The following is a 27,801-nucleotide window of genomic DNA, read 5'->3' as shown; positions in this document are numbered from 1 at the left end:
AAGTGTCCAGAGAGTTTTGTTTTGTTAATTTTTCCTTTCTGTGCATTCAGCGTTAATAAAATATTGTCTTTGTTTAGGTGTCACATATAGAAATACATGTCAAAGATTACATATAGGTGGCAGTATTGTTAACCACCTGCAAAAGATCACAAAAATTTTCGAGAAACCCGTTGTCCCTCTTATAGGCGAAGCAGAGACTAAGAAGGTAATAGCCGCAATTAAATTTATTTCCTTTATACAATCAACTCAATTTCATTTAATTTCCATGTTTTCGAATAGTTTCGTGAGTCACTATATAACTTCATACAACAAGTATTCAAATTGCGCTTTGATAAGAAATACTTAGATTAGGCATGGCATGATTATTAAGACGCCTGACCCGGAATTTCTCCGTACGACACGGAACAAGTGCAGCTTTGAGATTTTTGGCTCCAAATCAACCATGACAAAGCTTAGCGACCAACGCCCGAAACAGCCACCACCTCCGAGGAAATCACCAACATTGTCTGTCGTTATACGAGGGGTAGATCCGAGCTATAGTGACGAGGAGGTCTTTGAAGAACTTAAACTGGAAGGGCACAGTATCATAAAATGTATCCGAATCAAAAACGATCATGGGTTGACATACATGGTGCGGGTTCTCACAAACTCTCAACAGACTATCGATGAGTTACTCACCCGTGGCGCCTATATCTATAAACAACGCCATCGTGTTGAACCGTCACGCACCTCCGCTCCTTTACCCCTTCGCTGTGAACGGTGTCAGGTATATGGTCAACACTCTACTTCCCAATGTAGAAATCCGTTCAAATGTGGTTACTGTTCCGGCCCACATCCTACAAGAAGCTGTACAAATTTACAATCACCTCCAACCTGCTCCACGTGTCAGGATCATTCTCACCCGACATACAGTTACAAATGCCGATCTAAACCAGCTCCGGAACCAACAAAACCAGAAACTGTGGCACCATTACGCATACCGGAACAAATCCAACCACCCGCCAATCCAGTCTTACAACAACCTGTAACTGTCCATCAGCTTCTCACCTTCCTTACTTTCTCGCTACAGAATATCCATCCATTCCTTCGAGATCACATCGCCCAACAAATTCAAACCGCGGCTAAAGCAATTTTCCACGCCAATATCTGCCCAACATATTCCGGCAATAATGTCTATTATCACTCAAATGCACTCGAAACCGAGGTTTAAGAGCTATCCTCTAGCCATCCATATTATCATTCACTGCATTATGGCGCTTTCTTTCTTGTTCTTAAATATCCGTTCTTTACCAAAGCATAAGCCGCTCTTCGAAGCACTTTTACTCGAAGAACAAATCAATGCCTTTATCCTTAATGAGACACATCTCACATCTCGATTGTCATGCCGCATACCTCGCTTCCAATTGTTACGTCAAGATAGCACTTTAGCTGCTATGCGAGCCAATGGGGGAGTAGCGATTGGGTTTTCACCTTCTATTCCATTTCGGAGTCATTCTCCGGCTCTGCACAATCTTCCTGAATACCTTATCACATCATTATACTACAAGGAATTGTATGTGACTGTAGCAACCATATACATCCGTCCTGGGCACGATATTCCGTTCAGCTTCTTTCAGTATATCTCAAATACCTTCCGAACCTACATAATTATGGCAGATGTGAATCTACATAGCCGGACACATACGCAACGGGACCGTTTCCTCAATTACATCACCAGTCATACTACTGGAGTGACTCTGCCACTTCCAAAACCGACTCGTCCCACGAGTCAGACTACTCCAGATATAGCTATTGTTTCGAGCAACATATCACATCGTAGCTGTGTTAACGTTCTTGATCTTATTGGTAGCGATCATGCTCCAATCAAACTAGACATTCAGACCCGTGTAACTACCACTTCTCAGCCTTCTCCTCACCGTACTATCTATCGTTACGATAAAGCAAATTGGACTGCCTACAGATCGTATCTTCAGGATCATCTTCATCATTTACCTCCACCAACTGCAGAATCAGAACTTTCTGAAACTCTGGATGCTCTGGTCAATACTATGCATAACGCCACAGACAAATACATTCCTAAGTCAACAGTTTTGACTTTTCGCCCCTCTTTACCGCCTCACTACTTACCACTGATCAAACGGTCCCGACAGTTTTATAGAGATTATGCTGCCACTGGCAACCTTGACTCTCTTCATCATTACCGGCAGTTGCAACGAACGGTGCATAACTACCTTAAAGCTTACAAATTGCGATGCTGGGTCAAAGCTTGCAACAATCTCGGTTCACTTTCACACCCCACTCAATACTGGAAACGATTCCGGCAACTTACAGGTCGCAATACTCGCACAACATATCCTCTTATCGACAAGAATACTCCGCTGCATACCGATACAGATAAGGCAAATGCGTTTGCAAGGTATCTCCAGGACATCTTTACACCTCTTGCACCTGACTATCCCCATCGTTCGCATCCAGTCGACAAACTCAATCTGGATTCTCCTCATCTCCAGCCTAATGTTAATCACACTCTGCCCGACAACAATCCACTTACTGCACCAATCTCTATCTCTGACGTCACTTCAGTTGTAGCTCACAGACGTAACACAGCCCCTGGCATGGATTCTATTACATATAGACATATTAAAGAAAGTCCGTACGTAGTCTTATATCTGCTTTGTCACATCTTTACCTTTATTCTTCGCACTGGCTTTGTACCTGCTGACTGGAAAACTTCGAAAACTCTTATGTTTCTCAAACCACATAAACCTGTTGCTTCTGTTAGCTCATACCGTCCTATTCAACTAACATCGACCTTCAGTAAAATATTGGAACGGATCATTGTCAAACGTCTTCACTCATACTTGGCACATCATGACGTCATTCCACTCGAACAAGCTGGTTTCAGACCTTCTTTTAGTATTAATGACCAATTGCTTCGCCTCTCAAATTCCATATCTAATCATTTTAACACAGGCAATCCATCCTGCTTGGTCCTGTTTGATTTCGAGAAGGCATTCGACAAGGTCTGGCATCCCGCTCTCATCTATAAACTCAAACAGCTTCGCCTGCCTATTGGTTACCTTAGATTCATCTTTAATTTTCTTAGCTGTCGACTGGCTTACGTCTGTATCAACGCTAGTTTTTCATTTCCTATTTTTCTTCATTCTGGAGTTCCCCAAGGATCGGCTTTGTCGCCCTTACTATATATCCTATTCGTATCTGATTTCCCAGCAATCCCAGATTCTGTTAAGCTCTTTCAGTATGCCGATGACACTGCACTTTTTGCCACGGGAAAAACATTTCATCAGCTCAATTTGGCTCTCCAGGATGCTATCAATGCCTTTGTTGATTGGTGCTCCCACTGGAGACTGAAAATAAACCCAGCAAAAACTCAATCTATTGTATTTCTTGCTTCGAAGCGTCGCTCCCGTGTACATCGCAACCCAACATTCTTGAACCTCACTGTACAAGATGTACCTTTAAAACCTACTCGCAGTGTCAAATATCTAGGAGTAACCTTCGATCACCATCTAACCTGGACAGCACATCTGAAAGATATCTCCAAGAAGGCGTACTCTCGCCTCAATCTTCTGAAAAGTCTTGCTGGAACTACCTGGGGACTCCATACTCATACAATTCTGAACACATACAAAGTTTTTCTACGCCCTATTCTCACGTACGGATTTACAGCTTGGATATCTGCTCCGACCTCATACTACGAGAAATTACTCATCCTGGAACGTCATGCCTTGCGAATCGCTTTTCGTATCAAATTGCCTAGTCCCACTCAAAATCTCTACAATAGACTTACATTTCCGCACATCTTATATCATCTAGAAACACTACGTACTAAATATATCACCCAGCGCTTGCACAACAATCATCCATTCCTTCAGCAAACTTTTGCAAACCACGCTCGAAGTGCCTCCTCCGTTGCTGCTCTGTACCCTCCGCTCTCATTACTATTCACTTTGTACCGTTACACTCTGCCTCCAGACCACCCTGACGCCGTCTACTACGAGCCATACGCTACAGCCGCTCATCTACCTCACATATGGCCATGTACTAACAGGGCTCCTGTGTCTTCATTAATGCCTAGCGTCGCCCCTAGGCGAGAAGATAACCTGCATTTGTTCCACTAACAGAACCTGTGTGTTGTGATGTCTTTCGCACTTCATTTCATCATCTCACATAATATCATTACCAGTTATTACTTCCTTCATTGAAGTATGTACCTACCTTACCTCATGTTTATGGTTAAATTCCATAAAGACCGTTACAGTATGTGCAATAAAGTTTTGGATCTACCCATATCCCCACCACTGATTCCTGCACATCGTACTACATTTTCTTGCATCTCTTCCCCTACAGAGGGCGTAACCCTCTTCGGGTAGTAGCTAGCGTGCGCTAGCTGGACAAAAAAAAGAAAAAAAAGAAAGAAATACTTAGAGTGTCATACTAACTTTTGTCGTTTAGGTAGTTAGATCATTTTTGCCGCGGAAGAAGTACCAACAAGTTCTACTAGTCTTTCTGTTTTACTTAGGCTTTTTTTTTTATTTATGTATCTGGTTTACGATGATTGTCGAATCGTAAACGGCTAAAGGATCCTAATTCTATTTTATCCCCTGCGAATTTATGGTAAACATAATCGTGGATTTCTCGATGTTGAATATTAGAGGGTTATTTTTTAAGTAAGACCGAACTGTCAATAGAAACAGAACTACTAAAGAGAGTGCTGTACATTTTCGATTATTTCCTCTGTACACATTAAGCTATTTTCTACATAGTTACAATGTTTGTTTGAACATTTATCACAGCGTTCGACAGGCACGTAGTCAGGATTTCGTGAAGGGGGGAGGGGTTCCGTGACGTGAAATACTGTAGTCATCACACCAGGGGCTCGATCATTCTAAACAATTTTACTGTAACATATATTGATTCCTTTAGCCAGGATTTCGTAACGGGGCGAAGGGGAGTGTGACATGAAATTCTGAAGGCCCAGGAGCTCGATCAATCTAAACTACTTTACTATCAACATATATTGGTTTGTGAGGATATGTTGATAAGTATTTTAATAAACTATGAAGAAATCTCGAGTAAAATAAAAAAAAAAAGAAACGTATTGATAAAGATTATACAATATTTACATCCTTCCTCTGTTTATTCAAATATAACCATTTTCCTTTTATTATGACCTCAACTATTATAAAAAGTACATATTCTCTATTACAAAAAGTACATACTCAATAATGTCTTGTAAAATATTTTGCAATATCTGCGTTCCTTTCTCTGTTGAATCAAATGTTAACAGAAATTTCTTTACCAGTACATATATATTTTTGTTTTTATTATTCCGTCAACTACTGTCTGTTTCAAATGACAGGTTAAAGGAACAGTAGAAAATTGTTTTTGAAATAACATGTTTGATATTGTAAGGATGCGACGACGAAAAATTAAGATAAAAAAATGTCCACGCTGTTACCCAACGGCAGTATGCTTTCGGAAGCTTGAAATCTCCCTGACTAGTAGCAGAAATTCTGAGAATTTCGCAATTTTTCTAGAAATTTCAAATTTCCTGATTCCTCCAGGATAAATCGCTCACCTCACAACCGTGTATTGCAAGTAATACAAATTTCCTCATAAGAAAGAGTAACCAAAGGCTTCCTGTAGTTTATTTTTAACGCTGATCCTTCTTTTTCTCATTTCATTTTGTTTCATCTTTCCCTAATTTCTTTCATTTCTGGCCTCGAAGGAAGAGGTTGGACCCCCCGGACCCCCTCCCCTTGGCTACGTGCCTGCATTCGACAAGTTTTTGTATGTTCACGTCGTAGAAATTACTCGCCTTGACCGAAGCACGTCTTTAACCGTTGTTTTCACTGTGGTTATTGAGAATGTTTATTGTTTCTGTCGAAATGCGCACACATGCTGTCTCCCAGCATGCCTTAGGTGACACTAGTTGCAGTCATAGTACCTGTGGGGGTGTATCTGGTTCCATGTGGGCAGTTGAAATGTTTTGTCTAATACATGTCCAAATTCTGCTGCACAAACTTAAGAGCCAATCAGATTTTTGTGGATGGAAACTACTGAACCTTCCACCTTACATCTCGGACCTTGTGCCGAGCAATTATCATCTGTTCCCCTAATTGAAGCATTTTCTCTCCGATGAGCTTTTTGTCTGCTGAAAAAATGAAAACAACGGTTGTAGATTGGATTTGGTTAAAATTGATCTCTCACTTCGGGAGCACGACTAAATTTTGGGGCGGGGCGGCGCCTGTTTACCCCCGTAGCTACTGATTTGTCCCATACATGTTGTACTGTAATGTAAGTTAAGTAATATAAAAACTATTATTTGTTTACCACAAGACGCTCCCCTCCCAAAAGTGTCTCTGCTACTCCGCATATTTCTCCCCCAAGAAAAAAAGTTGGCATTGCCACTGGATGGGACCTTAAAATATGTTCTTAACCAATTTCTTTCCGCTTCATTGTCTATTAATGTATTCATTGTTTTAGTTGATTTTGAGTTCAGTGTCCCTTTCAGCAGCGAGGATTTGTAAGACGTGGACCTACACCTTAACATTGGATTCAAACCACATGAGCTCACACCGAGAATTGAGCCCGAAGGCGCATACGCTAATCACTTAGCCACGAGGGAGTTCGTAATTGTTGATTATTGTTATTTCTCCCGTATGAATAGCCCTCATAGGATTTATCAGTAAGTTTGATGAAAGAATGAATGAACGGATATTTCTTAATGAAATGCAATGTTTAACGTCTTACGTGTATGCTCTGTAGAGCAAAAGAGACAAATGATGAAAATAATGACTATAAAATCATTGATGAAATGAGAATGTAGAAGGAAGCAGGAGAATCTCCTGAAAATCCACTGACACAATATTGTCCACCAGAAACTCTCATTCTCATTTGAGCTAAGGTGCCATTCGAACCAGAAGTAAATGCTCTACCACTGAGTCACCATGCTCCCAAAATAAATTACAATACAAATATTAACTGTCATTGGATGTGCAAGAATCATGCGTCCATCTTTGACAAGCATAACACCGAATTCATTTTTCTCGTGTACTTTCAGGAAGAAAAAATAATTTTGCATCATACTTGTAAAGGAAATGCATTATTCCATTAGTACTGAGATGCATTAAAAAATATTTTCTCAAACGTGTTGGACACCTTAGATTTTTTATTTGTAGCTGCAAGAAATGAGTTTTTGTGTTTTGAGTTCTTATGCAACAACGAGGTTATACAGGACGAAACCTACTATTAACATGTGGTCAGAACCGTGGCCAGAACTTAAATTTGCCGGAGTTGTAAAATGCGCAGACCATCATGCAAGATCAACCATAATATTATAGTTCGTTTCCCACCACACTATATCGCCTTCAAGGGAACTACATAACAGAATCAAGTACTAGTACACCGGCTTTTATCACTGAGAAAAAAGGGTATGTAAAAACGTAGTTTACATGCGTAAATCGTGTAGTGTTTGGACTTTACGTACAATCCTATTTAACAGCCTGCAGCAAACGTGTAATTGAGAACTATGTTTTGTAAGTACTTTACGTATAAATGTTCCGAATAAACCTACTTTTCGTATGAAATAACTGTATATAGGCGTTCAGGATCTCACATACAGATAGACGCATGTAACATGTAGCTGACTGTAACATACGTATACGCAGGGCCGTACTTCAGCCCAGGGGCCCACCGAAAGGTACTTTCTAGGAGGGCCCATGTACATGTATGCCAGTGGCGGCCGGTGGATTGTGGTTTCGGGTGTTGCAGTACGAACGATAAGAGACAGAAGATATAAAGTTGACTCATTAACTAATCAGCATAGCTTTAGATGCAAATGCTATGTGACATGTTAAATTAAATAAAATTCTGTTTTTAAAAAATAAAAAATGCAGAACATATTATCCGATTAATCGCCTTAATTAATTAGTAAGTTCATTCTCCTCTCTTTGATTGGACATTCATCACTCATCATCACCGTCTCCTTTAGCCTAACCGGCATAACCGTGGGACGTAAAACTCAAAGATTTCATTTTTTCTCTTTGATTGGAGCAAATCTGTCTAATACATGCTGGTTGAACTCTGGTATTCTTATTGTCAGGTCTTTTTCGATGGAAAGCGTAACCAATGGTGATAACCTTTCTTGGGACATTCAATTCCTTGAAAGTGTCAATTCTTTCTCATGTGAAAAAAAAAATTGTCTTTTGCTGACGCCATAGGTACTGTTAATATTAATTTCAAAGCTTTGTAGATTTACTACATATTTTTTCTAGATTATTGCGAACGATTCATTCTAGCAAACTCAGTCCTTGACAGTGATCCGAATTGCTCTTCAGCATTGACTGAAGAGAGTTCGTAGCAGAGATTAGTGTTATAAAAAAATGTACATTGAACACACTTTATTCACAGTTTACGCAGGAAAATTTAAAATAAATTGAGGAAATGTATCTGGTGCAAACAACACTACTGCATAAGATATCCTGTAAATTTAAACTGGATTTTTTTTTCGGACACTCTCCTGAATTGCCCTTTGCTTGTTTTGTCTAAGCCTTAATTGCAAATTTTTCCTCAGTTGAAAGCTGGTAAATGTTTTTTGTAAGTTATTTATAGAAGTCATGGTATACAATTCATTCAGAATTTGTAGGTTATTTACAGAATTAAAGCACACACAATAAAATTAAACCTAATAATTAAAAACCAAAACAGCTGATACAAAATAGATACTGGTATATGAATTCCGAATGTCACATATTCATACATCAACACACACACATGTGCGTAAAAGAAAAAAACTGCATTCCAAATCATCCGTCTTGCTTGTTACGCAATGCACGATGAACACAATATACTTCCACATGAGGCGAAACAATGCCTACCAATGTGATATGTTCTGGAAAGGAAACCTCGAAACCCGCCAGATGAAGGATCAGCATGTAACAGAAGCCAAAAAAGTCAAAGAACATCAAAACAAACAGCACTGCCAGTTCTACACCCAGAAATGTTAACTGGGAGGGGTCCAAAGTATTTGAGGGAGGTCCAATACGTCTACATAATATGGAACCTGTCTTATACTGCACTCGAAAAGACGATAAGTAATTCTTACTTACTGTCACCTATATTTTTAGAAAAAAATGATAGAACGATTATTTTTATAAGAAAAGAAGAGTACATGATGAGGCGTAAAATAAAATATTTAGCCTACATCAATCGTTTCTGTGTTAGAAAAGTATAGTTTATTAAGAAAGTCTACAAATGTTAATCAAGTTTCGAAATTTTTGGGAGGTCCGGACCCGCTGGACCCCCTCGTGGTTACGCCCCTGAGCATTGCTAATTAGTCCCAAATTCAATGTGGCGTTCTCCATCATACAGTTTTATGTGGAATATGTTTATACTAAAATACTATCCACAGAGAGGGGGAGCGATTCTATATACTGACATATTAATATTTGATCCACAAATTACTTTAGAAGAAGCCTTCGTTATCAATGTAAGCTAAGAATTAACTTGTAAATATGGGTCTACTTTCATCTGTTTTCTCCTCTACTAGATATTTTCTTTCTTATTTTGTAATTTTGCAATCACTTTTTTTGTCATTATATTGATTTGCTTCAGTATGGTCCTGTAATTGAAAAATATGAATGCTTAAAAACAAATTCCATTTGTTAATTGCTAGTGAAAGAAAATTCAGAAATCTTATTTAGCGTGAAAAACCTTCTCGTTCACTGGAAATCGTACCGTGTTGCAGAAGTACTGCAACGACCAGTCCCTTTAACTTCTAAGATAGGGGAAAGGAAACTTAACATTTGCTCCAATTCCCGCGCTGAAGGAATCTGGTCGTTGCATGCTCGCTGCAACACAATGTAAATTAGAGACTCTGTGACGGATTATTTTTCGCTTTTTAAAATGGATTAACGGAACGGACAGTTACAGAAGTAAAAAATATGTTATTTAAAGTGTATATATGCAAGTATTAAAAAGTATTTTTTCTGTTCTTTACTACTGTTGATAATAACTTAATATTTTTTTCTTGAAATACTTTGGTCGTTGCGCAACGCTGCAACACTAACATTAGTCGCCACTGATGTATGCACTGCCCCTGTACTGGCAGTACCGTACGCATAACTCAAAGCAAATGTATAGTATATTGTACAAGACCATGGATCCACAAAGGACTTATTTCACGCTGAGTCACACAGTCCTTAGGAAAACCCATACGCAGGTAAACCTTTTAAAGTAAGGTACGAATGAATGAATTTTATTTTCCTTTAAGAATTTTTGGAGAAACGGAAAGAAAACTGAGTTAAATTTGCATCTGCAAAAGACCCCTCACGATGCCCTTAACACGTGTTTTAAAATACATCATTTTAAAAACTACATACTTGCAACATAATAATTGCTTCTGTGATTTTCATCTAAAGATATAAATATTTTTCTCTTCTTTAGAAAAATAAAAAATGAGTAGAGTTTTCATTTTTTGTTTCAGGATTCCGTGACCAAGAGTTTTTGATGGGCTCCTTGTATTTTTCCGCTTCAGGGTCCCAATGGTCTTAGCCTGGCCCTGTATATTTTCTGCAGGGAAAACAACGGTGCTGTAAAATGTAAATTATTATTTAGTTTCAAGTTATGGCAACATTTGAGATGGCAACTTAGCTGAATACTTCGATATTAGCAAAATTATAAAGCAGAGTGAGAAATCAGGAACCTTTCAAAGGCTGAATTACGAAAAATGTGAAAGGCTGTCTTCGCAACATCATGGGCTAGCAATGCTGGTCTGGGATTAGCTGACTGTATTCCTGGTACTCGACTTGTTATCGTCCTCCGTTTCGTAACTCCATCTGTTCACTTCACTGCACTGTCGTTGTACACCTCCTCGCGTAGTACAGAGTCTGCCCTAAGACACCAATATCAATAGCTCAGCGCTGCAGTCGTCGTCTGACCGTTGCCAATCCAGGCATCTGACGTGTTTCTATTATTTTCATACATCTGTATGTCCATAATAATCTTTACTATGGAATGCCTCTATTTGCTTACGTTCTAGTGTTTTCTCTTGTTACACAAACACGTGATGTGATACAGACGGATTTTCAACGAACTACAGATTGGTACATGACGTAGGAAAGCCCTCGAAAGAATGAAAGCTGAAGATGAGAATATGACATCTGGAATAATGAACTACAATGTATTATAAACGGAATTTAATATACCAATTTATATATATCACACACTTTTTTTTTATTTATTGTTCTTGGCTAATGCCAAATGTTGACACTTGTCAGTTCACATCTTGAACTATACACGGACAATTACCTAGGTACATAACGTCCTTCGCATAGAAACATACATATTAACATGGTACACATTTGGAGAATAATTCATCAGCTACATCTCTGCTTTCATAAAATAATGATTCCGTGGCTTACAATATTAATATTCTATTAATGAAAAAATATTCGTAGTATTTCATAACGCAATGCAGTAATTATATAGCAGTATATCACATCAACGGCGCTGACTTTTCAAAATTTATGTGGGTGCATATCAATGGCGGGACGTGTTATATGTTTTTAGGGGAGTCTCGATATTTTTTGATTGATTTCCTTTTAGTTAAAATCTTTCATGAACGAAGTCATAAAGGGTTTGCTTGATTCTATTCACAATATAGTTCTTTTTTTATGTGTGCGGACCGACTTTGACTAGTCCAGAGACAAGCAAGGGAGGGGGAGTGTGTTGCTTGGTTGTCTTTGCACAATTGAAACAAACAATTATGTTTTAGAGGTTAGAAATTTTAACTTCCATCATATTTTAACTCAATGTTTTAATTGCTTATTATTTTTTGATAATGGCAAGTAAGTAATATTTATTTTAATTTTTTCTATCAAACTAAAAAATCTTGTGGGTGCGGCGCTCCCACAAAATTATTCGTATGGGTTCTGAAGCCCCGGAGCACCCACGTAGTCGGCGTGCATGTGTCACATACTCTCTGGTATATCGTTAGTCAGCAATACAGAATCTGAGCACGAACATAAATGTAGCCTATTGAGGTACATACTATTTGTATGGACATATAAACGCAGAATAGTTATGACATGTATTGCTTTTAATTGTACTACTTTAAGCCAGTGTATTCTGATGTGTTGGTTATGGATCTAGCGGAAGAAAGAATGCAGATCCAGTCGCACAATCATCATGGATTCTGGAATCAAATCAGAATCATCATGGATTTAGTGCATTATGTCTACAATGAACTTTGTCACATAGAAAGCTAATATACACTCATAATGATTCATGAAATTATGATGTACAAATTTTGATGATTTTGTCAACTTAATTATTATCGAATAATAGTAATTAACTTCTATGGGCTTCCATTGCTAAAATCGCTTCTCTATTATATTGTGTTGAAGGACAAAATCGGCTATATTCCGAGCTATTAGCACCAGTACATCATTGGGCAGAGATTCAGAAAGTTCCAATTTTAACTAGAAAATAAACTAGTGTTAACGGTTGAACGAATGCAATGACAACAAATAATTATAAAAAAAATGAAATGAAATCTTTAAGTTTAACGTCCCACGATTATGCCGGTTAGGCTAAAGGAGATGGTGATAATGAGAAATGAGTGAAATGCTGGAATGAAGAAAGTGGAAGAAAACGGGAAAATCCCGAGAAAACCCACCGAGTACGGTGTTTGTTCACCACAAAGTTCACACGGCGCGAGCTGGGATCGAACCAGGGACCCTAAGCACCGGAGGTGAACACTCTGCCACTGAGCCACCGTGCCCCCCTAACAAATAATTATAGAATTCTTACCGGCAAACACTGAAAATATGGACATACAAAAAAATAACATCAAAGCACACTGTAATGGAAACAGACGGTTCCATTACAACTAGAGCGTGTAATTATTCAGAATATGATGAGAGTTTAATGTGAATTTAATTAGCGAGATCTGCGATTCCATATACAGTAGCTATTTTCATTTCTTGGTATCACTAGTGCCAATTGTTTGCTCCAATTATAAATTACTATATATTTTCTAATTTCCGCGAGCTGTTTATATATGATGTGAAGCTTTAATAATGGAGCCTTTGAAGAAAATATGCGTAACGTTTGAAAAAAATATATTATATAGAATTATCGTATAGAAATAATTTAGCATGGTTTTGATTATTGCATAAATTAATAGTTTCAAAGAGAATTTATTGTCAATATCACTAATGTAAATACACCAGGGTCACAGAACTTGATGTCTACCCCTCTGTCAGAAATACAACACATCACGAAGTAGAACTCTTTGTTCCATGGACTAAAAAGTAAGAAAATACTTTGAAAGCTCCTTTGTTTTGATTAAGGGTTATAGTCTACGATCTGTAATAGCGTACAGTCTTATGAAAATAATATTATTCACCTGCATATGATAAGTCTTTTAGGTGCTGAAATTCACACAAGTATTTGAACCACAGAAACTTTTTATTTTTTCTTCTTCGCATTATTGCTTGCATCATTGATATAATATTGTCACTCAAGTTTTGTGTTTAACAGTTTTTTTTTTGAACGAAAGGCAGGTTGGCAAGAATTTTTTAAATAAGGCTGTACATTAATTTTAATTTTCAACTTTATATTGTTTAAATTTTAGGTTTAAACTGTATAGGGCGGATACTAATATCAAGATATTAAAGTGGATCTAGGTGTTCCCAGTGCTATGCTAAACGCTACTTGAATAGTGTGGCGTTGCCAGATAATATCTAGTGTTTACTGATGCCAGATAATAAAGGGAGTAATCATGGAATTCTGCTTGGATACTTACTAGAGAAATTAGTTTCCGACCCTTACCGCAAATCCGCTTCTCGAACTGCAACGCTAAAACCCAGGAATATTCTTATTGTGACTACTACAGTAAACGTACAAATTTGGCAACAACGCATTATAGCGTTCTGCGCAAGTTTCATCTCAAAATCTATTTCCTCAAATGTAAATTAATATTTAAATAAAATATGAAACATAACACTAAAAACGGTCAAACAATATATCTATTTCGTGAGAAGATCGTTACTTTAAAGTACTTTGCACATTCAAATAAACATTTCATAAAACGGAGCACTTCTAGTAAGATCTAATAGCAAGTGCCATCTTGTATGCTCATTGTAAAACGAATTAAATATTTTCTTTTATTTATTACATTTTCCACATCAGGGGACACAACCAAATGAATCAGTGCCTTGTACTGTAGCTGAAACATTACTCTATCTTATAGTGCAATATTTATAACTAGCAGCGTTCACCCCGCTTCGCTGCGGTCACCCCGGAACGCAATAAACTTTGTTACTTAGATAATTTTTACTTTTTCGCTTTCAAGTGATATGATAAAAACCATAGAAGATTGCAGTAAATGTTAACATTATATCGCCTGTCATTTATGTTAACCCGCCGAGTGACACGGTCATGCGGGTTGCATATAAATACGTTTATTTTTACCTATGATGAACTAACAAAGGATTTGTACGTTATGGACACTTGAATGGTCAATTATCTCAAGACACTGGTAATTAAAAATTAAAGTGATATGATAAAAACCATCTAGGGTCCAAATCCTAATAACCCCCCAAAAATGAAAGAAATTGGTTTAGCCGTATTAGCGTGATGAGGGAACAAAGGATTTGTGCGTTCTCTTTTATATATAAGATATGTAACCTTTCATTGTGCAGTAGTTAAGGCAATGAGCTAAAAATATGTACTGACTTCCGGGTGCTGATCCACCTTTGAATGTAAGTTATCGAGTTAGCAATAATTTTATTTCAATTATTCGAGTTTTTCTTGTTTGAATAATTATTCAAATGGTCATTCATTATCTACGTACAGGTGTAATCAGAAGAATATTTTGTAATTGTAGTAACTGTTATAGGATTGTAAATTATTTAAATAATTCCTTTAAACAAATAAAATAACAACTTTTCGAAAAAAAATTCGAATCTTCTATTAATTATTCGAATTTTAACAGTAACGATTGACCGAGTGAAGTAGCTCAAGTGGTAGAGCGTTGACTTCGCATTCGGGAGGTCGTGGGTTCGAATCCCGCTGCCGACCATCCTGACTGAGGTTTTCCAGGGTTTCCCTCGGTCCTACCAGGCAAATGCCGGGATGGTACCTACTAAACAGGCCCTGGCCGATACCTTCCCAAATCCTTTCCATTGTTATTATTGTTGTTGTTGTTAGATATCCAGTGTAAAATGGCCTCGGAGCTGTATCTGGTGATTGTTAAATAAATAAATAAATAAATAAATATTTAAAATAAGCTGGATTCATATAGGACTATTATTAGTTGAAAGACGATTATTAGTTAATAGACGCCGAAGAAGATTAACTGGATACTGAGGAACTAGATTATAAGTAAAGGAACTACATGTTAAGGAACTAGATACTAAGGAACTAGATGCTAAGGAACTACATTATAAAGTAACTAGATGGTAAGGAACTGAATAGAAATTTATCAGTTCTTTGCACTTCGGATAGTTTGAACATTTGTTTCTGGAAAACAAAGTTTATTTAATTTTGTATTAAAATTCCCTTCGATTAACTTCAAATACTATGTAGATTACAGTTTGCCCACGAAGAGACACCAACTTCACAACACCTTTTCGAAGCAACACAGTTTCAATTATTATCTTGTAGGAAGCCCTAAGGTATGGTGCAACTTTAATAGAGAGCTGGAGCTTAGCACTATCACAGTGCGAGTGCCCTCAACACTTCTTCCTTCTCAAAATTCTGAGGTGCACTGACGTGAAAAGTTAGAATAGAATGCGCATTTAAAAAAAAATCGATAAAAATACTGAAAACATGTTAATTTTTATTCCCATGCTAAATATATGTTAATTTATTTTCCTTTCAAGCAAGCTTTTCACTCTCTATGACTTTATAATAACTTGGTAATTCTCATAAGCGCCTACTGAAGAAAAATTTTGATTGTAGGGAAAAGGGCTCAGTTACTGTACATCTTTTTGTACATCTTTTTGTATAAAAGTTTTCACTGATTTCACTATATGTAAATATATATCCAATATTTCATGCATAGCATTATTTCCCTAAATCTTTACCAGGTATAAAATGTTCTGAACAACGCGAAAACTGAAACATTGAGAAGACTCAGTTACCTCAATGTGACAATATAACGAGAGAAGGAAGGGGGGGGGGGAGAGAAGTATGAGCCCGCAGGTGCGAGCACTTCTGTTCATTCTATTAAATTGACTCGGTTAGAAAGGAAACAAACGCTTATTCACTAAAATTAGGTAGTCTTCTGAAATTCGAATAAAATATTATTTTTAAAATTTATTTTCATTACCACAAATTTTCAGATTAAAATAATATATATTCGTTTAGATTTACTGAGAATTCTTCCCATACAAGTGAAAGGAATATTATTAATCGGCGCAGCTGGTTTGATGATTAAACTTATTTCCTCACCATTTGCTCTATACACACACGCATTCACTGCACAAAACTGAGTTCGGAAATTACACTGCAGATGGCTCTGTCAGCGAAAGAGACAACAGCTGAATGTATACGAACTACCCTTGGAAGCGCAAAACAAAAAACAAAAAAAAAAAAAAAAAAACTGCTACAATTACAGAATTCATGTTTAACGCCCGCTTGCATATCCCCAAGACGCTTTTTTTCTTTTTCTATAAACAAAGCTGTTTTAATTTCTACCCCATTCTATTCGTTGAAAGCTACAACTACCGTACAACGAATAGGAAAATTTTCATGAAGAAAAAGTGAGGCCGTCACCAGCGCTTGGGCCTTGGCACGTTCTCGACGAGAATTTAATTAGAGACGCGACTGATTTACGTTGAAGTTTGGTCCCGCACAAAGCTAGTTCGCGAAAATATTTTCTTACAAAAAACATAACTTTTTTTTAACGTACGTATATATACAGAATACCATACGACGTTTTTTTTTTTTTTTTTTTTTTTTTTTCAGGAAGGACATCACATTTCTTCTGGCTTGGTACAAGATATGCAGACGGAGGAAAATTATCTGTAGCTAAAACGTTCTGTAAACGGTTTGAAGTTCCCAGTTAAAGAGCTTTCATATGCACAAGGTTGATTTTGTTTGCTTTTTCGTTTAAATTCAATACATGAGAGAAAAGCTTCAAATACATACTCACTAATATAGTATATATATAATCTCAAAAACTCGAATAATATTGCACTGTACGATTCTTACCCAGATAGCACAGAAAAATGTTTTAAAATGTTAAAAAATTTGCAAAGGCAAACTCAAAAGTTTGCAAAAAACTTGTCTTTTCGAATGAGAAAATTTGCCGAAAGTTCAATGCAAATAACGAAGTTGACGCGGGCTGAGTTTGCAGCAAAGTTGCCTCAGAAAATGGAAACATCTGCCAATACAAACGAAATGTTTGCGACTGCACAGCAAGAAAGTTTGCCAGGACTTTGCTGCAAATATTTTGTGCAAATTTTCTTTGACAAAATTTCCGAAAATGAGCTGATAAATTTGGTAAAAAAAATTTAAAGGTTTGCAGCAACATTGCAGAAAGTGTTTTCACGATCACAAGATCATGTTTGCTGCAAATTTATAAAGTGAAACCTAACTTTATGAAACATCAAAATGTTTATAATGTGGATCCGTCTTTTCTTAGTGGCAAGCATTAAACATCTTTAGCTACTTGCCAAAGATAAGAAACTTACGAACGATAAACGCACAGACAAAGGATATCGGAATTTATCTACTTACTCAACGATCATATCTCTGTACTTACTCACACACATTCACAAAATAACGTCAGGCTGCCTGGGTCAATAAAAACATCTGATAAGAGACCAGTGAGTTTATTCTGGAGTCCTCTGGTGCATTGGTTTTTCACGATTCTCACTTCCCGCTTGGTTTGTCACAGTTGATATAGCGCAGTAAATTCTGGGTACGATGCGCGCGCACTCGGTAATATCATCACATATTTGCTTTCAGCAAGTTTTTCGAAACAAGTTTTTTACAGAGTTGCAAACTGTTTGCGACGGCAAATTTTCAACGCTATATTTTCAAAAAAGATGCAAGCTCATTGCAGTGGTGAATTTATTTTTACAAATCAGCAAAAATTTGCAGATCATATTGAAAGCTTTTAATAAATATTAAGAAATTTTGCCTTCGCAAACTTTCAGATTGTTTGCTCCACTAAACGAAGCAAAAATTTGCCGCAAGTATTCGTGCTATCTGGGTAATATTCTAAAGATCTTAATTTTTAGACTTTCTAAATTAAGGTTTCGAAAAGTTTCAGTGTCACCGGCTAAACCTTTTTGTAGCATGTTGCCGTTAATATCATCAATGGCTGTTGTGATGCACGGCCCGAACCTCTGAAGTACTCACACCACCTACGAATGCCTTCCTTGTAGGTAGTCTTTCCGATATTTGGTTGAGAAAATGCCATTGCACACTAATCGCAGGCTAATCGTAAACATGGTAATCAAGCACACAGAAAGATTTCTATTGAGCAATCCCAAAATAAATTTCTGAAATCAGCTTCATCATTTTGACTTGCCCTATATAGCCTAAATTTTAAACAGTAAATTTTGAACAATATACCTTTACAGCATGATTATTAAGTACATGAATCTGTAAGTTTTATGGCGCTCAAACAAAAAGGCATAAAATCGAAACACAGAAACATTTTTTAAGATTTCCAAACTATGCTATGAGTAACTATCGGACCTCCTATAGAACGACTGTGTTCGTCTGTCTGCCTACTATAAGAGGTATTGGGAATTTTTATTTTATTTTATTTTATTTTTTAGGATTGATTTAACGTCCCAAAAATAGGTTCCATCTAATCTAGGGTTGCCAATTTTCAAAAATTAAATTTCCAGCACCCGCTCATAATATTCGTATTTTAAACTGTGAAATATACGAGTCAAGAAAATATACCGGTTACCTGGTAAAATGTGGTGAGTTGGCAACCCTAATCTATTCCGTTAATTCTCTATTCAAAGTAGGAGTAGCAGAAATTAACCATTTCCAGTTTCAAGGTTGACTGTCATAGAACAAAAACGGTAAGAGATAGCTGCAAATGGTTTGTTGAAGTTAATTCCATAGATTCCATCTATTCTGTGACTTCTCTAATCAAACCGGAACTAGTAGACATCATTTCCGGTATCAATATTGATCACCATAGGGTAAAAACGATAAGAGATTACGAAGAGTAATCTTCTGGAATCGTAATACATACGTCATCTTTCGCTCCTCATTTCTTTCTTTCTTCACCTAAATTGAAGCATTTCATCTTCAGGTGCTGACGTAAGTAATAGACACCAATGTCAATAACTTACTACACTAGATTCTCGCTTATCCGGCCATTCCTGGCACATATGGGTGCCGGATTTTTGAGTGTCTGACATTTATTTGATTTATTTATTTATCTTGTTTTTTATTTATTTTGAAAACATAGGCGATATTGTGTACTGTACTTAGTTAAATCGAAGGATATACTTTTAAAACATAGAGGATATACTTTATTAAATCCAAATATCATTAATTTTCAAAGAAAACTTAGTCCTTGAGTAGTGTCACTCACTATCAAACATGTCCTTAATTTTTAACTGTCGCAATGATGATACGCGACGGTGGCATGCTTTATGACACAACTGTAAAGAATGCTGCAATTTCGAATACGTACAGTATATAAAGCATTGTTTAACTAAGCATTGTTGCGCATGCTCACGGTAATTCATTGTGCACGTGTTTTTGTTTGGATGCGCGCCGGATTACTGAGAGGCCGGACTACTTAGGGCCGGATTAGCGAGAATCTAGTGTAATAATGTTGTAATTTACTAACTTTTATGAACAAAAAATATGGGTGATGATAAAATATGGCGCATGAATCTTACTTATCAAATGGTTCCAAAACAGCTTGTAGGTCGACATATATTTTTGATAACATCACATTTTTTGTTAGCACGATCAACCAACACTTTTCTTCCAATACTTATCTACCATTTTATCTTCCCAACAATAACAATACAGCGCACATTAATCTTTTGTTGAGAGAATATGAGGACTTTTACTATGCATATGTGTAATACTCGTATGTACAGGAAATTACTTGTTAATGATGAACATTGAAATCAACAATCCTAAAATAAATACAAAATATCAGAATCCAAATCATTTAAACTCATGCTTTGAACCTGATTTACTACTGTCATAAAGTAACTACATTTTTGTTTAAAATGAAAAGTAAACAGTCTGCTTCAATTAACATATGCTAATAATTGCATTTAATGGTTTGCAGTGTCATTTACGTTTATTTCATGAGCAATTCTGTTGAGTAAACACTGTTAATACCCCAATTTCCATCACGGTAAACAAATATCAAAAGATTTCAGTTCATTCTTCCTCCCTGACCCATATTATTTCCCGTGGGATATAACACACTGCACCTAAGTAAATTTGATCAGCTGTTAAATCCGTATGTAAAACATAATTCTGTATCCCATTGGTTTTATAACTCGAATTATGTATTTAGTTAGTGAAACGTCATAAGGAAACCAAACAGTGCATATTATGCGTACTATTTGATCAATCAATAAGCATACGAATGATCTAGCATAATAATGGCTGATCTATATATTTTCTTCCCTTTTAACAGAAGTTTTCGTAATAATTATCAATATAAGTAAAATGCAATGTATGGGAGAAAAGTATGCACTCAGACCAAGTACAGTAAATGTTTTAAAGAGTATGTCATTATTATGAACAAATGTAAGTCTTTAAAAAAATTATTAACTGATTCCTGTGAGTAGGGAAGAGCTACGCAGAAAATTGTAATAGTTACGTATTATGTGAAGATCCATTAGACAACAACTAAACAGGAGGGTTTCTTTGAAACAAGAGTTTAGACTTTCTTGTCTCAAAATAATAATAATAATAATAATAATAATAATAATAATAATAATAATAATAATAATAATAATGTCTCGGAAAGTATACATTTTTCTATTAGTAGAGCTGTGTTTCGTCTTGTTTCAAACTGAGTAACCCTATCAAAGAGAAATTTGACATGCTTAATTTTCCAGCAGGACGAACTTTAAAGTTAAAGTGGATTTAATTAATCAGATAAAAGGTGCGTAATTACACAAAAAACAGAAGTAAGACATTGGCTTTTAGCGTACATTGTTAGCACCTAGGCTAGATGGAACGGAATATATGAGTAATTTTTCTATTTTTTAAAAGTGGGATCAGAAGTTACACTCATGTTTCCACCGAGGCTATAATCTCTCCCCTCACCTAACATACATACCGTACTATGTAACAAGCCCGAGCCCACACGCTCAAAAAACATCCAGGTTAGCCACTTGATCATGAATTGACACATGTAAACCATTAACTATTCTATGCTATATATTTTTTTTAAAGTACATTAAGTGTTTGAACCCTTAGATATACCACTCAAAACTGCTCACTTCTATTTGTATCGGAAGTGATGAAATTACAAGCAACTTCTATCATATTGCGCCCGTCTTGTCCAGTCAAACCATGTCTCGTCTTGTGAGTAGTCCAATGGGAGAACTCTCTGATACAGAAAAGGCAAATGTTTGGGGTGCAGTTAGGTGGTGGAAGTATATCCAAAGCTGATGGCATATTAGCTGTATCGAGAACTCATTCGGTGAATTCATCTCTCCCCCCCTTCCTGCAGAGAACAACATTGTCCAAGGTAATGACGGCCTTCAGTGCTTCTGACAAGACGTTATCAGAGAATAGAAACAGTGGAGGGAAACCAAACTTTGCTGAGATACATCGTCAAACAATGAAGAGGATTTTTACAAAGGTCCGAAGAGATAATGAGATAGAAGTTTGCCTTTAAAGTCATACAAAAAAAAGGAAGAATATTCCTAACCCTGTTTACATGATTTAGCTCCATCAACACACCTGCTGCTTTCATACGAGGTCTTAGGAGACGGCTCTCCCAAGCAAACCAAATGTTTCGAAAATGCAGTTAGTTCATTTTGGCTTTAGACAGCTCAATTAAAATTACTAGACTGATAAGACGACACTTTGTGTAAATTCAGTTTCCAGTCTCGGCTTCCGTAAAGGTTATTCATGATTTCTGTATGTGCCAAATATTTTTAAATGTATGTTGTATTGATGCGAGCGGCTGCTTCACGTATGTGTTTTCTGCACTACAGTTGAGAAAATTTTTCTACTTTTAGTTTGAATCGATTGCACGCAAGAATTAACACATTAGGCAATTTTTTCCTTTAGTTTAAAACAATAAAAATTTAATTTTTACCAATGTGACTTGCCTCAAGAGCCACCACTGGATTAAGTCCACTACCAATTAATGTCGGGATTGAGAATTAGTACCTCAAAACCTTCTCCAGTTGATTAGTATTGAAAGTTTTACTAATAAACCGCCACGCAACACATAAGTATATTGTTAGATTGCGTAACGTCATGGGGAGAAAATCAATAATAATAATGTGGTGAATACATTAATAATTGGCAGGTTAGATAGTATAAGTGTATAAGGGCATCGACTTAAGAATCTCTTGAGTTGCTTAAAAACCAGACTTCCGTGTATACACACATTGCTCTATAGACGTTGCAACCAGGAAATATGGTAAAAATTCAGAGTCAGATATAAGGAAGTCTTGCTACAAGGAAGTCACCTACGAGGTAATTGCATTGATAGGAATTCAGAGGATTGCAAGAAATACGGAAGGTAGTTTTCGACCTGCAGATAGAGCTCGAGGAGGACAGTCTCGACTAAACTCCCGTTTCGGAAAGATCCCGCGATTTGACATCCAAGTCTGTATATTCTTAGTGATTATAATCTGGACACTTCCATACCAAGACCGAAGTACTTCAAAGGCAATCAGGTTAGTAGTTTTTCTTGAGATGTCTAAATTAAGCAATTAATAACAAAACCGAACGATCTTTAGCTCCAACTAAAGTCAATTAAATTAACTTAAGCTTAAACTATAAATCCAACACTTTACGAATGAAATAGGAAAATAGATAGTAGCCACACTGCCCATGCAAAGCCCTAAGCCGTTTTTTAATTTAATTGTTATTGTTATTGTTGTTGTTGTCTAATTATTCAAGAATAAATTATTTAATGATATACTGTATGTTAAGTGTATTTATTTAGCTGGTTGTCTGGTTCGCTATCATCGAACCCAGATTGACCGAATTACGGTAATGTCAGCATCGAATGATTAATTACGATCATAAATCATTAACACCGAACCAGACACCACATGGTGGCCAGTGAGGTAATAATAATAATAATAATAATAATAATAATAATAATAATAATAATAATAATAATAATAATAATAATAATAATAATAATAATAATAATGTCTCTTACGCGTTCGACTTGATATTGTGTTATAACACTGATCTCATAGTTCCTTCCTGTCTTTGCTTAATGAAGCGCGTACATCAATTATCAATAGTTTTATAGCATGACCTAATACTTACCGGTAGGTCAATTTTTTGATCCCAAATACCCTTATCTAGGCTATGTCATAGTTTCATATTATTTCACACAAATTTGCAAGTTAAATAATTCATAAAAGGATACGTTTGAACAATTTCATAATTGACGTTTATACATTGTTTGCAACAATTATTCAAATAAGTATTAGAAAAACTATTCGATATGCGAATAATGGTTTGATTTATAATTCGAATAACTGATCTAACAATTATTTAATTAATTATTTTGTTCAGCATTCTAATTATAAATATTCGAAACGTAATCTAATTATTTTGTTATTCTAATATTTGTAACTAGAATACTTTACTAAATAATTATTCAATTACTTAAACATTAAATTTGAATAAGCAATTATTCAAATATATCCTAAATTTGAATAAACGATTAATTTAAATAAATGAATTTAGGCAAACAAAGCAAATTTGAATTATAATTCGGTCAGTTACTCGAACAAATTCGGATTCGAATATTCAAATAAGTATTTAAATAAGATTTTCGTATCATCATCACCATCATAACTGGCAGGTGCCGTGCCGAAAACAGAAGTTTATGTCTTATGTCTTCAACACATTTCTCCTGCCCGTCTCTCTTTTTCCTTCATTCTTACATTCTGTCACATTACCCCTACTAGTTGTTGAATATTGTTTTTCTCCTCCATTGCTAATGTTAATGCTTCGTCGTTAGTTTTGCATTTGACCCCAACCACTTTCTCCATGCATCTCCTTTCCTTAAAACTTTCGAAGCCTCTGGTTACTTTGCATCGGTCAAATATAATTGTCCATATATTTCGCATCTGTTTTTTTTTTTTTTCGAGATTGAAAATTCCAATTATTTAAAAAAAAAATCTTTATTTCGAAAAAGTGTCTAGATAAGTATCATGTCGATGTCTAAGTACTTCCAATAGACGAGAAACAAATCATACTACTGTACCTAGTAATTTGATACCTCAAGCCGTTTCGAAGTGGTGGAGATTGCTAAATTATACTGCTTAAAATTATGTATTTGTGCGAATATTTAAAAGGATAGTTACTTTCTTTTGCTTTTGTAACATTATAACAAAAGTTTCTTTTTCTTTTTCGTAATTGTAACACTTAGATATTCTTGCAATTACATAACTTTACCAATTGTCATATTTCCGGAGGAATCAACTTAAGTACCAACCAGTAAGTCAAATTTTCGATTTCCTCTCTTGTTATGTTGTTCCTATTTATTCGAAATGCGTCAATATTATGGCTCTAGTTGTGTTATTGCTACTGCAAGAAACTCCAAAATTTGAATGTTTGAGATACTTTACCATCCAAAATTTGCTGTATTGGATAACAAATCTGTTATGGTAAGTTTTTGAATAACATGAATATTTGAAATATGTACAATTTCAAATTTTGAAAAGTACACTTTTATGTCCATCCTATATGTATCTAGAGAGAGAGAGGGGGGCGGGGGAGATGCGTAGCAAAAGTTGAAGATATTGAACCTATTTATGCCAGAAATCATTGTAAAGGTAACATATTCAAAGGTTAGATCATTTTGACATAGCCTTAAATCAAACCAAAGAACCTTGGCATCAAATACGAATGATCTATCATTAACAATCACGCATTACGTCAGTATTCATGTTTAAATTCATATATCTTGTAAAGTTAAATAATTATTGTAACGCTGAAAGTCCTTTACATTGTTAAATTCTATATATCATTTTCCACTCGTATGAAAATTAGTCTTATGATTAATGCGAAAAGATTCCTTGAATTTTTGTGCTAAGAAATCTTCCAAAACAAGTTAAATCCAATAGTTGAAAATTTTATTGCTCTGATGTACAAAGAAAAATAAGAAGAGATAATACGTATTCAACAGTAAGAATGTTACAAAATTAAAAGAAGAAACGAACAAGATAGAAAAGAATGAATAATTAAAAGAAAAAGAAAAGAATTCTTCCCATCTCATTTATCAGCAATTAATCATGCAACCAAATTATTATTATTCGGTTCTTAAATTCTCTTTTGTTTCAAAAATAAATATAGAAAATTGTATTCCTTCTCTCGATTGAGAAGAAGAGAAATACAAAAATATTTCAAGAATATATTATACTCTAATTAAAAAGTCAGATTAAATCAAACATGTAACCGAATTTGTTCTGCTTTAGTTATGCAATTAATCATTTCAGCGCAATTCATTTTTGTTTAATCAACCGAAAGAGAAAATGAGTCTTGGAAGTAAAAGAGAAGATAGATACGGTACTATTGAATTTAAAACGTTGAAAAAATATGAAATTTCAATGATTTTCTTTTCCCTTGCATAGCTGCACTATTGCCTCAAATATTACAATAAATTATCATACACTGAAAGAAAAGTTTGCGTACGAAAGAGCTTTATTATACTGTATTTTAATGCTACGGCTAAAATACAGACGATGGAAAAGAGGTCTCATAAAATAAACGTGTGTGGAATGCAATGGCTCCGTATTCCAGATGGTTAACGAAAAGTTTCTTGTAGTTATAGAAGATAGAGCAGAAATAACAATAGTCTTCTGCTTTTGCTAAGGGAGTTTCCTTATATCGACTTAGTCCTGTCTGTTGGTCTGGTGGCTAGCGCCTCGGGTTCGATTCCCGGTGGGAAACACAAAAAATAATTTCACAACCAATCACTTTTATCAATCATTTGTCTCTTTTAGTCTGAAGGGCATAACAGTTGAACATTAAACTAAGAAAAATGGACAGTGTTATGCATCAATTGATTTTCATGCATAACACTGTCCATTATGCGATTTTCGCCATTTTGCGATTTTCGAGATTTTTACATCAGTGAGTAGGAAACAATGTAAATAATGTAAAAAAAATAGTTTGAAACCCAACTATTTGTTTAAATGTTCAGAAAAAGCTATTCGACCAAGCGCCAAGTACTGGATCGTAATGGGAACATGTTTTTATTTCCTTCAAAATCTCAGAACCGTCTGCATCCGTTATCGTCGGCCTACCCAAAACCTCGAATGGCCAAGGAACAAAACCCTAGCCTGCCAAAATCTCACCATTGCAAGAATCTTGCGTGGCCGAAACTTCGCTATCCAAAACCTTTGCCGCCAAAAATTTCACTTGACCAAATTACCGTCTGACGAAATCTTGCTATAGCAATTTACGCAATAAGTTTCTGGGCTCAGAATAGTAGTAATAGAAAGAAAAAGAAGAAAGACTTAAATAACACGGGATCCAAAATTACTTACTTTAAATACTAGAACTTTACTACTTACTTTAAGAGATTGACGGTTTCAAAATGAATGGATATACTGTATTATCCTAAAATAAACCCAAATGAAGAGAAATCTTACTATCGAATTTAATTTCGTCCTTCATTTTTTCCCCTTGAAAAGTTAAGATACTAAATATTGTACAAGTTCAACCGAACTCAACTGATCAGAATCAAAGTTAATATCGTGTCAGAAATTGATCTGCTATATAAGAGTGTGATATATATATTATGTTGTGCAGGCTTACACTTTCCGAGTTGTGAGCGGTCAAATATCGCGTCGTGTATTCCAAGACACCGAACTCACCCGATCGGTATCAAACTTGGCACGCTGATAGACCTTGATCTGTTTATTAGCGTGTAAAATATTACGTAGAAATGCAAAAGCGAATTAAAGGCCATTTAAATAGCAACCAAAGGTCAGTCTTGGTAGGAAAATTAAAAATCTATGTGTATTTCACTTACACTGAAGAAGTTATTGTAGCGACGTTATATACTGATGGAACTCTTTCCTAGGTAAGATTACGTCCCGTGAGATTCTGATCAGTCGAGATTCTGTCCCGTAAGATTTTGGACCGCCAGGTTTTTGACAGGCGAAATTTTGGGAGTACAGGTTTTGGTCAGGAAAGATTTTAGACCACGAGGTAATGGCCGCGAAGTTTTATACCCAAACCATCGATGGCTTGTAGGGAATTAAGTAGTCTGCGAGTTAAAAAAAAAAAATCATATTTGGTGTAGAATCAAGAATGAAAGGCCAATATTACATTACCTGCACATGCGTTCTATAAATCTCTTACGCAACTTAAATTTTACGTGAATCAAATTTGTAAATTGCTTAAGTACAACTCCGTAAGAAACTTCCATATTTATTACTATTGAAATGAAATCTTTGAGTTTAATTTCCCACGTGTATGCCTGTTAGCCTAAGGGGGACAATGATTAAAGAAAGTAAATAATGATGGAAGAATTGGTGGAATGAGAAAGTGGGGGAAACGGGAACACCCCGAGAAAACCATTAGCATGTTATT

The 27,801-nt window shown here is 35.8% G+C and overlaps 2 protein-coding genes across 3 annotated transcripts in view; one reads left to right on the top strand and one right to left on the bottom strand.

Annotated features, from left to right (window-relative positions):
* Nplp1 (Neuropeptide-like precursor 1) overlaps nt 1-27,801 on the bottom strand; it is a 179,866-nt gene that overhangs the window by 55,031 nt on the left and 97,034 nt on the right. The window lies entirely within an intron of this gene.
* LOC145667811 (uncharacterized) overlaps nt 1,251-27,801 on the top strand; it is a 174,204-nt gene continuing 147,653 nt past the window's right edge. Inside the window, exons 1-2 of the mRNA XM_081735243.1 lie at nt 1,251-2,653; nt 22,641-22,907. Of these exons, the coding sequence (XP_081591369.1) occupies nt 1,251-2,653; nt 22,641-22,907 (1,670 nt within the window). The remainder of the gene's footprint in view (nt 2,654-22,640; nt 22,908-27,801) is intronic.

This window comes from Thermobia domestica, chromosome 13 (genome assembly GCF_964235325.1).
Source record: "Thermobia domestica chromosome 13, izTheDome1.hap1.1, whole genome shotgun sequence".
NCBI lineage: Eukaryota > Metazoa > Arthropoda > Insecta > Zygentoma > Lepismatidae > Thermobia > Thermobia domestica.
The sequence above is the reverse complement of the archived record's forward strand: the minus strand, read 5'-3'. Positions and strand labels throughout refer to the sequence as shown.